At 47.1% G+C, this 15,188-nt stretch overlaps 2 protein-coding genes across 2 annotated transcripts; one reads left to right on the top strand and one right to left on the bottom strand.

The window, feature by feature from the left end:
* LOC133466471 (zinc finger protein OZF-like) lies at nt 1-4,118 on the top strand. The gene is made up of 2 exons (XM_061750214.1): nt 1-472; nt 2,197-4,118. The coding sequence occupies exons 1-2, from the start codon at nt 346-348 to the stop codon at nt 3,636-3,638; spliced, it is 1,569 nt and encodes a 522-aa protein (XP_061606198.1). The 5' UTR covers nt 1-345; the 3' UTR covers nt 3,639-4,118.
* Nucleotides 4,119-5,648: 1,530 nt separating this feature from the next.
* LOC133474491 (zinc finger protein 665-like) lies at nt 5,649-14,334 on the bottom strand. Its single transcript, XM_061766284.1, has 4 exons — nt 13,985-14,334; nt 11,985-13,147; nt 8,958-9,111; nt 5,649-7,801 (listed from the first exon to the last, which is right to left on the bottom strand). The coding sequence occupies exons 1-4, from the start codon at nt 14,103-14,105 to the stop codon at nt 6,186-6,188; spliced, it is 3,054 nt and encodes a 1,017-aa protein (XP_061622268.1). The 5' UTR covers nt 14,106-14,334; the 3' UTR covers nt 5,649-6,185.
* Nucleotides 14,335-15,188: the final 854 nt, after the last annotated feature.

Here is a 15,188-nt window from a genome sequence, read left to right as displayed (position 1 = left end):
GCTAAAACTGTGGAATGAAGTTTGTCCGGGTGACGTTGCCGTACAATTTCCGTCGCAGATATACTTCCGTGTTCGTCTTGGCTAACCGCAAACTCTCCACCAAGTCATTCTTAACGAGTTAGTACTGATCGTACTGAAATCTCGACGCAGAACGCCACAGAGCCACTTTACTGCAATAAAAACATCTTCCAATATTTATTCGTGTTCTGATAAACTCGTCTCGGTGCGCGCGGTCGAAAAGCTTCCTGGCCTAGCCTAGTTTAGCTTTAGCTTGCTAGCCGCTAACAAAGAGACGCTCAGCAGAAATTAAGCGTGAGTGCGAAGTGTTGTGATTATCGTGGGGAAATGTGTGCGAAGCGTGTGAAGGAAGAGCAAGAGGAGGAACTTTCTCGGACAAAAGAGGAACACGAGGCAAAAGGTCAACCACAGGACGCTGATTTCAAGAAGCTTCGAGTTGTGTTACACGGAACAGGTTTGTTCACGCCTTACGCTCACTTGTTTCGCAACTTCTTCATATTGAAAAAAAAAAGAAAAAAAGAACAATATTTGTGTATCACCCAGCGCAGCTCCCACGTAGTTGTATAATCAAATGGAAGGTGGATATTACAAAGAGGCTGAGCTCAGCGGCGTGCAAAGCCCAGCCGCCGAGCAACAACGGCACCCTGCACATGTCAATAATGTGCTCAATCGAGAAATTGATCGCTAGACGGCATCAAATCGATGCAACGGTGCAGCTGGGAGGAGCAGAGTCTCCTTTTGCCCATTTGGAATCAGGCCCAAAAGACACAGCATTGGTCTGAAACCGACTTCAGTACTTGTTAGCAAGAGGTCAAATATTTTCCTTTTTCAGATGAATGTTTCTTAGGTGCCGCTGGCGTCTTCTACTTGTTATAGCACGATGTGACAGATGCTTTCATATTCATGTTGCGTACTGAGTTTTGAGTGATGGGACTGGAGGGCAAGTAACCCTTTGATATATATATATAGTCAGTAGGTCCCAGAAGTAGTCTCAAGTCTCCAGTCTGAAGATTCAAGCAAGCGAGTCGAGTCTCGGGTTCGTCCCGAGTCAAGTCTTTGCAATCCTGTGCGGTCACAAGGACCAAATACATATCACTCATCATAGCAGCAAAAAGGATATTTACACCTTATTAAAACAAAAGTTGCACGTGCAAGAACTGAGATTATGAAATTGAATTGATTCCGCTGAATTTCAAAGGTTACATTTCAAAGAGGAAACGAAAACTATGCTGTGCGCTTTTGGGGTAAAGTTACAACTCATCGCAAAACAGCGACTAAAGTTTTCAGAGAAGGCCATGAAAATAATATGTAGAACAGACACATATCAAATATGGATGACTTGGTCAAATATAATTGGATGCGGGACCTTTGAGATGATTTGTGTCCATCTGAAGATGAGGGGGTGTCGGAAGGGTTGGAAAAGACCTCCAAACAATGAGGGAAGGCCATTCGGGACGGAACATTGGCTACACTTAGCAGTAGCAGTTCACTGAGCAATGGGATCCTCGTTGTTTTGGATTGTTTCGGCTCACGTCGCTGCTGTCGAGAATGGAGCCGTGAGTTGAAAGTCATAATGGCAAATCTGCGTATCCCGCAGTTGATCAATTGTGCAAATGTAGTCACTTTTCACAGAATGGGAAGATTCTTGTAATATCAGGAAGTGCATGTTTCTGCAGTGTTTGTGTGTGAAGAGTCATTTTGTGGCGCTATATAAGAATGACTATTTTGCCGTGAACTCTATTAGGATTTTGCAATGAGCCGTGAGCATCGAGTTGGCAATTTGTTTCAAATAAAAGCTCTTGTATTCAAGTATACAACGCGTGTAATTGTTGGTTGTTTTTTTTGTGGGGTTAGTTTTGCAGTCAACTTCAACTGGAGTCTCAGTAAGAAGTAATAATAAGCAAAGTTGGACTCTTGGAGGACGAGGATGTCACACGATAGCACTCTACGGACGGAGAAATAATCAATCATCCTCATTCCGATCGTGTAAATTGCAAAATGTCTTCTCCCGTTGACTGAAATGCTCGAGTGCCTTCGAAGGGGACACGAATGAGAGTGCTTCTCGAACCTCACACCTCATGCTCATGTTACCGATGAACACGTGTCAACGATACTACACAACAAAGGCGCGACTCGGCTTTTGCAAACTGCGTGCGTTTGTCTTCTTGTGTCTTGCAGACGTCAGCGAAGAATGTCTTCATCCGGAGCGGCGGGAGCCGCGGGCCTCTCCTATTAAAGAGGAAGACGAGGAGGTGGAGGTGACCGAGCCGCCGTCGATCGGTGTCGCTTTGAAGGCCGAAGAAAATGTTCCGAGCGAGGAGAGCAGAGGCGCCGATCGTCCGAGCGGCAGCTCGAGTCAACGCGTGACAACAGAAGGCGACGGAGACCACCGGGGAGGACGGAAGGCGCCCGGCCTCTTCGCGCCGCTGTCCGATAGCGACGACGTATCGTCGCGCTCTCCTGACACCGATGACGACGATGAGGCCTCCAAAGGGGAATTGGCGAGCTACGTTGACGACAAACACCGACAATGTTCCCAGTGTGACAAAACGTTTTTCAACAAGTCGTCATTGAAAAGACACATGAGAACGCACACCGGGGAGAAACCTTTCTCCTGCTCGGTGTGCGGTCTCATAGTCAATCAGAAGTGCAGCTTAACAACTCACATGAGAACGCACACCGGGGAGAAACCTTACGTCTGCTCTTTTTGCGGTCAGAAATTCTCCGAAAAAGGAAATCTAATGAAACACACAAGAATACACACCGGGGAGAAACCTTACGTCTGTTCGGTTTGCGGTCGAAGCTTCTCCGAAAAGGCAAGTTTAACGAGCCACACAAGAACGCACACCGGGGAGAAGCCGTTTGCTTGTTCCTTTTGTGGGCAAAGATTCTCTGAAAAGGGAAACTTAAGAACACACACAAGAACACACACCGGAGAGACGCCTTTTGTTTGTTCAGTTTGCGGTCAACAATTTGCTTGGAAGGGACTTTTAAATGCGCACTTAAGAACACACACTGGGGAGAAACCTTACGCCTGCTCGGTTTGCGGTCAAAAGTTCTCGGCGAAAGGCAACTTGAGAATACACACAAGAACGCACACGGGCGAGAAACCTTTCGCCTGCTCGGTTTGTGGCCAAAGATTCTCCGTGAAGGCAACCTTAAGAACACACACGAGGACACACACGGGTGAGAAACCTTTCGCCTGCACCTTTTGCAGCAAAAGCTTCTCTGTAAAAGGCAGTTTAATCAGCCACACAAGAACACACACCGGGGAAAAGCCTTTTGCCTGTTTAGTTTGTGGTAAAATATTCACGCAGAAGGTACATTTGACGAGACATGCAAGGACACACGCGGGAGAGAAACCTGCGACTGGTTCGTTAAGTGCAGGAACGAAAGATCTCGGTCGTGCAAAGCGGGAGCCGGAGCCCCCCAGCGTCAAAAAGGAGCAAGCGGAGCCGGAGCCGGAGCCATGCCGGATGAAAGATGAAGAGGAGGAGGAGGAGATCAGCGAGCTCCCATTGACCGTCGTCACTGTGAAGAGCGAAGATGACGAAGGCGAAGGCGAAGCGAGGAGAGCCGAGGGGACGAGCCGCCGGGCGGCAGCTCAAGTCCACGCGTGACAACGGCAGCGAATGAAAAGCGCTGCGCGGCGTCTCAATCGACATCGCGCTCTCCTGACGCCGATGAGGACGATGAAATGAACCCTCTGAAGGTGTGAAGCCGGGAAAAACTTTCCGGTGCCTTCCACTGAGTTCTTTGTCTCTTCAATAACTTTGATGGTTCACATGAATTTGTGTTAAATGTCAAATGTTGTGAAATGTTTGGTATTTTATACAGTCGTACCTTGCCTTACAAATCGAATTGGTTCCAAGCGCTCGTATACAGCCGATCCCTTTTCTGCATTGAAAGGAATTGAAATGCCGTTGTTCCCTTGCAGACCTCTCAAAACACACAAGATTTCTCGTGTTTGGCATGAAAGGGGGAAAAAGGCCCCGTGTTGTCAACAAGGGAAATAGAACATTTGGACATGTCTGTTTCTGTCTTGTCTGAAAGTTGGGCGATGACCACAAGCGATCGGGCCGTTAGGGTTTGATTGCCAACGCCGCAGATAAACATCCAACAAATCAACTCGTGCTCGTGTGTTCAATGAGCGAGATAACAACTCGTCCCTTCGCCGCTATCAGTGCACGCCAAACGATGTCTGCGCTCTTCCTTGCGTTGGATCGAGTCCTTGCGCCGAGAAGATCCGCTCCTGTGAGTGGACGCACAAAAAGAGCAGCAGTATTGAGAAAGGGTTACCCTTCCGAACCCTTTGCTCAATCAACGGGCGAGATATTTCCAGGCGGGTGCTTCAAATCAATGCAAATCATCGGAACGATCAACATCAATTGAGAAGGTTCACCTTTGGTGTCTTCTCCATTGCGTTGAGATTCCAGACTTGTGTTTCCTTGCTTGGTGGGTCTTGTCGCGTTCTCTGAGAGAGGAGCATCCATCTCGGAGACGATGTCCCAGGTGTATACAGGTACGTCATTCCCGAGAGCTGCATGTCCCTGACGCCACCGTTTGCTAACGTTCTTCAAATAGGTGAACCTCAAATGACATGTTGTTGCAGATTTCGCCGTGAGGTTTGGCAGCGTTATAAACCCCTCGGGGGTCTTTTGGTGGGGGGGGTGGAGTTGAGAGTTTGGAGAGAGCGCCGTCGTAATATTATTCTATCCCAAGCGATGTCATCTTGTGAAAGGATGTTTTACAAAGCCAGAGACGTTGTGTCCCAAAAAAAAAAAAGAAGAATCACCTCAAAGCAAACGCTCATGAGAAACTTCTTTGGGAAAAACCGCGCGACGGACTTCGCACCGTCATTCTCCAAAAGGGGCAGAAAAACATGACACAACCCTGGAATATCACATTCCACATATTCGACAGCAGGTGTCAAACTCGTGGCCCGGGGGCCAGCTCGTGGCCCGCGAAAGCCAACGAAAGGCGTCAACTTCCGTCATTCTTGCTAAAAATCTGTACCAGATGTGGCAAAAGCATTTTATGGGTTAGCGAACACCTTTTTACACTAACAGTAATCCTTGACTTCTGATTTTCAAACTACGTATCCATCAAATGACGGTGTATATGTTCTAATATGATGAGGCAAGATTCGACACGGTCCTCAGAGGGAAAACATAACCACAATGTGGCCCGTGACAACAATTGAGTTCGACACCTACAAACACATTCCAAAAGTATTGGGCTTTATGTAGAGAAAGTATTTGGTTATACTTGCTGTGTAATGCACGGTCATTGTGTCATAACAGACGCAAATGATCGGGTACCGGGCAAACCGCTCGATACGAGGAGAGGTTCCGAAAGAAAGGAGTCTCAAGCCGCGGAAGAATATGCTCCGTGCGGCCGTGGCCATCACTTTCGCTTGTGGACTTGTAATTCACCAGCGGGTGCCACGGCGACGGGCCTTGCCGGATGACCCCGGTGTCACGCCCTCTTATGGTAAACCCGCCAAGCCGACGGGTGCCGTCTACTGACGTCGCTCACTAGGCCACACCCCCTCAAGGCACACGTCAACACACAAATAGTGCATTTTGTGTGTGTCGGGAAACTTAATAAGCCAGTTCGTTTCTGTACTTTCTTTTATTATTTTCGGAATATTTAAACTTTACAAAACTACTTCAATTCATTTAAAAGTCCACTAAAATGTATTTGACGTTCAAGTGAATTGAGTTACAAGCTTGGTCACCGAAAGAATTATACTCGTAAGTCAAAGTTCTACGTACATAAAATACACATTCACAAGATTTTACAGTTCATGCAAGTTAATATAAGAAAAATCACAAAGTAAAAAAACCAAAAAGAAATTATAGAAACATATCATAACAATCAAGTGGAATATACTGGAATGCCGACAAAGCAAATGATTTGAACAGTTTTTTGTTTGTTGAGGTTTTTCTCCTGTGTGTGTGTTCTTGCATGTTTGATCAACTCTCAGCGCTTTAGTCCCACTGAGAACATTCCCGCGGTTTGTCGTCGGTGTCAGATGTTATTTTGCCACTATCCGATTGCGCAGCAAAAACGCGCTCTGCTTGTGATCTTCCACAGTGGTCTCCATCTCATCTTGTGTTGTCATCGATTGACTCGAGATGCCGCTCGGAGGCTCGGTCGGCCTCTTAGTCCCGCTCACTTCGGCTGTCGTCGTCATCGTATTCGCTCTTCACGACGACAGTCAATGGCAACTTGGTCATATCATCCTCGTCCTCTTCCTCTTTAACGTGAGGCGGCTGCGGCTCCTGCCGCTCAGGGTGTGCAGTTTCCAATTCTGAACGAAAGTCACAGACTGCACCAGAAGAAGGTTTCTCTCGAGTGTGTGTTCTTCTGTGCCTTTTTAAAGAATCCCTTTCAGTGAAGCTTTTACCACAAACTGAGCAGACAAAAGGTTTCTCCCCAGTGTGTGTTCGGGTGTGCCTAGTTAAACGCCAATTTACAGAGAATGCTTTACCGCAAACCGAGCAGGCAAACGGTTTCTCCCCAGTGTGTGTCCTTCGGTGCCTTATTAAAAGCTCCTTTACAGAGAATGTTTTATCACAAATTGAACAGGCAAAAGGTTTTTCACCAGTATGTGTTCTTCCGTGTTCTGTTAGCCTTCCCTTTTGAGTGAAGCGTTTGCCGCAAACCGAGCAAGCAAAAGGTTTCTCTCCTGTGTGTATTCTGGCATGCTCTGTTAACCTGCACCCTCGATTGAAGCTTTTGCCGCAAACTGAGCAGGAAAATGGTTTCTCCCCTGTGTGTGTTCTTGTGTGGGTTTTTAGGTTTTCCTTTGAGGAGAATCTTTGACCACAAACTGAACACGCAAAAGGTTTCTCCCCAGTGTGTGTTCTCGAGTGCTTTATTAAACCTCCCTTTACAGTGAATTTTTTCCCGCAAACTGAACAAGCAAAAGGTGTCTCTCCAGTGTGGGTTCTTGTGTGTGATCTTAAGCTTCCCTTGACAGAAAATCTTTTACCACAAATTGAGCAGGCAAAAGGTTTTTCCCCAGTGTGTGTTCTTGTGTGTTTCATTAAACTTTCCCTTTCAGAAAAACGTTTACCACACGCCGAGCAGGTAAAAGGTTTCTCTCCGGTATGGGTTCTCATGTGAGCTGGCAAACTACTCTTATAAGTCACTCTTAGGCCACACAATGAGCACGAAAAAGGTTTTTCGCCAGTGTGTGTTCTTTTGTGCGTTGTCAAATTGGCTCTTTGAGTGAATGTTTTACCGCAAACTGGGCAGACAAAAGGTTTCTCTCCAGTGTGGATTATCCTGTGCCTTTTCAAAAGCGACTGGGAAACAAAGGCTTTGTCACACTGAGAACATTTCCAGGGTTTGTTGTCAGTTTGCCATGTCATATCCTCTTTGGAGTGTTGCTCATCATCATCATCATCATCATCATCATCGCCATCAGTGTCAGGGGAGTGCGAGGTGATGTCATCGCTATCCGACAGTGGCGCGAGGAGGCTGTCTGCTTGTGATCCTCCACGGTTGTCTCCATCGCCTCCTGTGTTCACGTGTTGAGTTGAGCTGCCGCTGCGAGGTTCCGCCCCTCTAGTCTCCTCATTGCGACCTTTGTCATCATCACATTCCCTCTTCAAAGGGACAAACGTCACCAGCAACTTAGTGACGTTATCGTCCTCTTCCTCTTTAATATAGGAAGGCTCTCGCTCCTCTTCATCCTTCAGGACGAGGGAACCTTCCTCGTGCTCTTCCACTTTAATGTCAGTGGACTGTGGCACCTGCTCCTCACTGACATCTACAAGACACAAGAAGACAAACACACTCGGTCTGCTAATAATGCTATATCCAATGTAAATACGTCACCGATGTAAATGTATGACAGCGATTGTGATCAAAAGCTGCAGTGAACTCCCACAGCAGGCAACGTCATCCACCGAATCAATGACATATGACGACTTCACAAATGGGGATTGCGTTAGGAAAGAAACGCGCAGCCCTGAACAAACACATTCCGAGTAGAGTGCATAAAATCTCTTGTATTTTATAGGCTATTCAATTGGGGGAAATAATGGTTAAAAGAAATTGGTACAAATGTCACAAAACGTATTCACAGAAATACTGATGTTAGTGATATCCTCTTAATTGACTCCCAAATGTATTTTCTTAGTGTAAAATCGGGGCCTGTTGAGGTCACCACAAAGTCATTGTTCTGTTGTAAGAAGGGCCACGAGCGGATGCACGAGGTCAATCGCTGAATGACATTTTTTGCCATTTGCACACTGACTGAGGACTATCTGCAACATTTGCACAATCGACATTGTCCCAGATGACCGCGCTACTCGCTTGAAGTCTCGGCGCCCTTCGCACGATGCTCATTGCGCCGGACTATTGCGATATGAGTCATTCCAACTGCGCGAAGTGCTCGAGGACTCTGCATCTTTTTGCACAATTGTTATTTCCCTCTTATGCGCAATACAGTTTAATCGAATCAACATTGAAGCGCATCTTTTTCTTTTCCTGTATTTAGGCGCAGTGTTAATGTTCAAACTGTGTCTAATAATAATATGAAATAGATTGTTTCCTATTTTCATAGGCCTCCTATGCTCATGTCGTTTCGTGTTTGTCGTTGTGTTTTTGGAGGCGATCTTGTGGATCGCAGGGATCCTGTTTCTTTTGGACACACGTTGTTTGTGTTTGTGCTCCAAGAACACGTGTCCGAAGAGTTTACACCGTTCGCCAAATATATCAATTATTATTAGGACTTAGTATGAGCGACGTCATAAGGTCTTAGCGTACGTTTCCCACAAACTCAGGCCCAGTCCCAGTCCCGTCGTTTGTTTTAACCACTCTAGATTTTATAATAAAACTACGTGGGACCTGCGTGAAACATGATGATGATGATGATGATTATTTTTTTTTAAAAAGGCTTGTGAAAGAAGAAGTGAAGTAACCTGTTGTGTGTAAGCCAAGTGGAGGCTGCTTGAAAGCGGCGTCGAGTCGATGACGTTGGCGCTCGCGCTCCACTTTCGTTGGCCAAAGTTCCTCCTCGTTGTTCTCTTCTTTCACCCGCTGAGCGCACATGTTGCTGGGCGCGATCGTCACCGCGCGTCACGCGCACACTTGACCTCTGCCGAGTGACGTGCCGACAACAGAGGCGTCTCTTTCGTAGCGGCTAAGCTAAAGTGAGCTAGCCCGAGCTTCGACGCGCACCCAGACGAGTTTAGACGGACACGAAGATTGAAATAGTCGTGTTTTTACTCCGGGAAAGTAGCGAGCGTGCGCACTGCGTCCAAAGTGGAATGTAGCCGTAAGGGCGAGCGCATTTTGCGGCCGCGGCATGAGGGCGAGGCACCTTAGGAGGAATCCCACGCAGCTTCCCGGCAGGAAACGCCCCACTGCAACATGATTGGCTCCTGCGTCGCGGGGACGGAAGGCCACGCAGCTGGACCGAGATGACCATCCTACAAACACGCATCACGTTTGTAGGAAGGCTTAAGGTTAGGATTCGGGAAACATATTAACGCCGCCACACGGAAATGACATCTTTTCTTTGTTTCCGTCTGAAAACAGTAGGGCGTGTTCTACAGATCCAACAGCCAATCGGAGTGCAGTGACGCGTGTCGTGCAGCCAGTAATATCGGAGCAGGGCGTGTGGGAATCCGAACAATGGCTCGCTTCTCCATTTGGAACTTGCTCGCTCCGAACTCCATGCGGTCAATTCTATATGTCAAAGTAGTTTCAGTACTGCGGGATTTGTTCTAAATTCGACTCGAGTGTCTTTGTTAAGAAGAAATTGTACTTTGACTGCGTTACAACGATCGATTATTGCTTCCAGTGGTAACTGTAAAACACGCAGCTCTCCGGGGACGTGCTGATCTCGCTCACACACAAAATATCATTCACATTTGATCTTGTTCTTTTGAATGCGTTGATGTTCGCGCTCTGATTATAAGGTTTTCCCCCATCTGAAGCTACTCACCATTGAGCAGTTTTTAAGTCATTTTGACTTTTCCTTGAGTCACATGATTGCCAAGTAACACTACTCGTCTTGCTTGAGTTCAATATTTGGCCACTCTGATCGCCACCAATGTCCATTTGATGCTTTATATATTCGGCGGGCTTACATTAAAATCATACATAAGCTATAATAATGGATACAAATATCAGAATATATAATCATGCGATAATACGCGGTTACAATTTGCAACTTTGCGGATGTCAAAATGATCGTGATTGCTCACTCCGCATCCGCAAGAACAAAAATACAAAAAGCCACCCCTCCGACCCCCACGTATAAACACAAACACAAACACACCCTCAACTCAACTCAACTCAACTTTATTGATAGAGCCCTTTCAAACAACCATAGCTGCACACAAAGTGCTGTGCGTTCTATAATACAAATACAATTGAACCGCGACCAGGACGTTTTTTCTTCAGGGGAACATAGATGTGACTATCATCCACAAGACAACGAAAACAAATCCCATGCTTTTGTCGGGATCGAACCCAGTGGCAGTAAATGTAAAGAAATCAGCAGGAGGGCCAAAGTAGAACCTTGTGGAACCCCATAAAACACTTGAGTAGAGTAGAGTGGGACACACAAAGAGTTGTTTGCCAAACCACTCAAGAGCACTACCACCTACGGCCTCCGGGTGCCGCCAACGAGCCAGAATGATATCGCGGTCCACAGTATCAAATGCTGCGGTCAGGTCCAGCAGCACAAGACAAACATAAACCCCGGACGGAGTCATTAGCCAGGAGGACGTCATTACAAACTCTTAAAAGGGCTGACTCAGTGCTGTGCAGCATCTTCAAACCCGACGGGAAGACCTCCACAATATTATGTTCATCCGGAAAGGACTTCAACTGGCTGTGAACCGCTTTTCCCAGCATTTCTAAAAACACAAACGGGTCTAGAATCAAGACGGGGTTTCCTCAGCGGGTGATGTACCACGGCGTGTTTAACATTTCGGGGGGGGCTACAATGCTATTTCCATAAAACAGCTAAAACAGTCTGCCCAATACTCGGGAGGACTTCCTTCAAGACATGAAGAGGGACGGAGTCACATCGGGACCGTGATGGCTTCATCTGGCCAATCACGCCTTCTTACAAACTCAGGGAAGCCGATTCGAAAGAATTGAACACACCCGGACAAGGAATGGGGCGAGAGGGGTCAAACAGGGTCATTCAAGAGAGAGAGAGAGAGAGAGAGAGAGAGAGAGACCCCGCTCCAGCAACATTATCAATTCCAAAAGTGCAGAGAGCTGTTGCACATTTGGCGGCACGATTCCGGTTGGGAACACAGTCGACACTTTTGGGTTGTGACAATTTGCCTGCAAATCCCATTTGACGGGCGCTCCATTTCGGCCTCCGTTACGGTGCTGTGGCAGCAGTTTGTGGAATTCACCGAGCGCGCGTGTTTTGGGGATGTGGGAGGAAAGCCGCGCAGGTATGGGGAGAACACGCAAAGAAGAGCGCAGATCAGGGAATTGCACCAGTCCCAAATAAAAGCACGGCCTGAGAGAGTCTTGGGCAGACTCCGGCTACATTCTTAAATATCTTACTTACATTCTGGGTATTTGGAATACGAGTAAGCTCAGAGTCAAAAATGACACACAGGCTTTGAAGACACGCAAGGTTGAAAAACGTGTGGTTTTTGGGAAAAGGGTCTGTCTTTTTAATGTCCCGGTTGAGCTGGTCGAGACTTAATATCTCCAAGAAGGGCGTCATTAGGAGACGACGACGTACGGCTGCGTGTCGCCCGCGGAACTGTGGAATCGCGCAGTATTTGTCGTCAGTGTGACAAACCGCCTTTCAAGTGTTTGCCACCATCAGTGTGAGACGTTGCGGAGCTACGACGCTCTCTGCTTGTGATCTTCCGCAGTTGTCTCCGTCTTCTTCTGTTGTCACGCGTTGACTCGAGCCGCTCGGAGGCTCGGAGGCTCGGTGCCTCCCTTAGGTCTGCTCAATTTGCTTCATCGTCGTCACGCTTCGCGACGACACAAGTCAACGGGATCTCGGTATCCTCCTCCTCCGTTTTAATGTGAGATGCCTCTGGCTTGTCGTCCTCCACCGTGGAGCTCCTCTCATTCTGCTCAGGATGAAGATTTAGCAGTTTTGAACTAAAGTCACACACTGGACCAGTAGCTTTGTCTCCGGTGTGTGTTCGTTTGTGCCGCTTTAAAGTATCCCTTTCAGTGAAGCGCTTACCACAGACTGAACAGACAAAAGGTTTCTCCCCAGTGTGTGTTCTCGTGTGCCTCGTTAAACGTCCGTTGACAGAGAATGTTTTACCGCAAACTGAGCAGGAGAAAGGTTTCTCCCCAGTGTGGGTTCGTGTGTGCCTTCTTAAATCTCCCTTTAGAGAGAAACGTTTGCCACAATCTGAGCATGCAAAAGGTTTTTCCCCAGTGTGCGTTCTCGTGTGATCTGCTAACCTTCCCCTTTGAGTGAAGCGTTTACCACAAAATGAGCAAACAAAAGGTGTCTCACCAGTGTGGGTTCTTGCGTGTGATCTTAAGCTTCCCTTAGCAGAGAAGCTTGTTCCACAAATTTGGCAGGTAAAAGGTTTCTCTCCAGTATGGGTTCTTGCGTGTGTCGTCAAATTGGCTCTTTGAGTGAATCTTTTGCCACAAACAGAGCAGGCAAAAGGTTTCTCTCCAGTGTGGATCATCATGTGCTTTTTAAAAACAGACTTGTAGACAAAGGTTTTGTCACACTGAGAACATTTCCAGCATTTGTTGTCGTCGTGACGTGTCATATCGCCTTTCCAGAGTTCGTCATCGGTGAGAGTGGAGTGTGACGTCATGTCGTCACTCTCTGATAGTGGCGCTAACAGGCTGTCTGCTGGCGATCCTCCGCAGCGACCTCGATCGCATTCGGAAGTCCCGTGTTGACTTGAGCTGCTGCTCTGAGGCTCCGCCCCTCCGTTCTCCTCACTTTCACCTTTGTCGACCTCATATCCACTCCTCAAAGGGTCAAGCGGAACTCGCATCTTAGTGCTATTGCCCTCCTCTTCCTCTTTAATACCGGACGCTTCCAGCTCCTTTTCCTCCCGACTGACAGCGGGGCCTTCCTCTTCAACGTGAGCGGGCTCCGACACCTGCCGCTGAAGACCAGTACGTTCGTCACTGACGTCTGCAAGACACAAGAAGACAAACACACTGTACGTGGTTCGCTAAAGTGTCATGTTGACACTTTGATGTTGTTCATCATTGCTGAGACTTTTATTGTTGAGAACCGCAGTTATGTTCCTGTTATGCTCGAGCAGCAAAAAAAAAATCCGAAATGTTCAGAATGACAAACAATTGATGCGTCCATCTATCAGGTCGAAAGATTTTCTACCATGAATAATGTCAATGTAAATAAAGTTGTGAATGTTAATGTGTTTCAGGGGTTCTTATCAAAACCCGCAGTGTGGCAATGTAAGTTGCCACGATGAGCGCCCCGCGTCCGGGACTTGTGTCCACGCCGAAAATAGTCGAGGCAGCCTGCACAAAAGGCCCCAAAGTCCTGCATCGGAAGGCAAAATATCTTCATCTGATCACCTCGATAATTGAGGTCTCTGGAAAGCATTTATTGCTTTTGTTCAAACGGACCGATTCACTTTTGTTTCATACATGGGTTGATTCTTAAAGATCTTACATGGGTTGAATCAATGAATACAATTGCCGTACAGTAAAAGCGGTTGTTAGCGAGGACCTACTTTGCGAATACATCGGCAATGTCAGGACGTGGTTGGGAGAGAGAGAGGACTTGGCCAAAGTCGACAGCGGTCTTTGCTAACAGTCGTTTTTTCTCGTCGATCGTTGACGTTTTCACCGAAAAAGCCAAATGCGTCCATTGTTCGGAGGTTTTGCACTCTCCTCCCCCTCAGTGCTTCCTCCCATCTTTTCCCGCACCGTGCAGGAGATGGCGAGAGATGTGCGTGGGGCACATAAAGGAACATAAAGGAAGAGTGCGAAGGCAACAAACCTGCTCTGCGTAACACAACACGAGGTTGCTCGAAAACCAGTGGACGCTGTGGCTCGCTCTCCTCTTTCGTTCCACAAAGTTGCTCCTCGTACTCTTCTTCTTTCACGCCTTTTGCACACATGTTCGCAAGATCAACACAACTCACATTCGATCTCTGCCGAGCGATGTGTTGCTCACAACGTCTCTTTGCTCGCGGCTGCTAGGCTAGGCTAAGCTAAGGTCAACTAAATAGCCCAAGAAGCCTTAACAGTGCACCAAAACGAGGTTATCGGCACAAAAGAATTGAATGAATTATGTTTGACTCCGGTAGTGATGGGACGTACTGTATCGAAGCTTCACCACATTCGCTAGTAATTGCGGAAGTAAGCGCTGCAGCGGACAGCGTACGGCGAGTCCACTAGGACACACCACGCCCAACAAAGTACAGTATTAATTCGCTGCGGCGCCCCCTGTTGGCGCAAACCGAAAGTGCAACAAAAATGGGTCTCTTTTGTAAAGTGCTGTGTTCTGTACATACACTTAGTTAGCAGCAATGCCTTCTCAAACGTTTGACATCAAGTGCCACCATAATAATAATAATACATTCGAGAACGCAAGACAAGGTTCTCCATTTCTTGTCGACTTCTCAAACCTAACAACTCCAGTGAAACGAATGCTCAAACTGTGCAAAATGTTACACTGGCTGATTTGTATTATTATTATGAATTTTTATCCAGTTGAATACATTTCTTGAATGTTGCTTTTAAGTCCAATATATTTTTCTTTTTCTATTTTTCAAATAGTGATTCGCGGTGGCATTTGGTGTCAAAAGCTTGAGAAGCACTGCCATCCGAGTTTAGGCACAGAACAGCACTTTACAATAACAGTGCAGTTTCCGTCGGTTGCACTTTAGGCTTTTGCCAACAGCGAGTCGTTACGGAAAGCTTCTTGCCGTAGTTTGTCCCAGTGGACTTGCCGTACAACGTATACTTCCGCGTTTGACTGACGCACATTTGTTTTTCCAGTATTACTCAAGTTTCGAAGCAGTACGACGGCTGCCCAGCGAGTTGACTTTAGCGTAGTTAAGCAGAGACCAAGTGTGAGTAAAGTGCTCCGATTATCTTGTGAACGCGTGCAAAAAGTGTGAAAGAAGAAGAAGAAGAAGAAGAGTGCGAGTTGTTTGCTCCACACTGGGAAGAGGGGAGAGTTGGAACGCACGCAGGAC

Source organism: Phyllopteryx taeniolatus, chromosome 2 (genome assembly GCF_024500385.1).
Source record: "Phyllopteryx taeniolatus isolate TA_2022b chromosome 2, UOR_Ptae_1.2, whole genome shotgun sequence".
Classification (NCBI taxonomy): domain Eukaryota; kingdom Metazoa; phylum Chordata; class Actinopteri; order Syngnathiformes; family Syngnathidae; genus Phyllopteryx; species Phyllopteryx taeniolatus.
The sequence above is the reverse complement of the archived record's forward strand: the minus strand, read 5'-3'. Positions and strand labels throughout refer to the sequence as shown.

Bases quoted from the DNA above. Each gene is read 5' to 3' on its own strand.
- LOC133466471 (XM_061750214.1), top strand. From the start codon at position 346: ATGTGTGCGAAGCGTGTGAAGGAAGAGCAAGAGGAGGAACTTTCTCGG. The intron at 473-2,196 runs GTTTGTTCACGC...TGTGTCTTGCAG, and splicing joins AGTTGTGTTACACGGAACAG to ACGTCAGCGAAGAATGTCTT.
- LOC133474491 (XM_061766284.1), bottom strand. From the start codon at position 14,105: ATGTGTGCAAAAGGCGTGAAAGAAGAAGAGTACGAGGAGCAACTTTGT. The intron at 13,148-13,984 runs GTTTGTTGCCTT...TGTGTCTTGCAG, and splicing joins TGTTGTGTTACGCAGAGCAG to ACGTCAGTGACGAACGTACT. The intron at 7,802-8,957 runs GTTACTTCACTT...TGTGTCTTGTAG, and splicing joins ACTTGGCTTACACACAACAG to ATGTCAGTGAGGAGCAGGTG.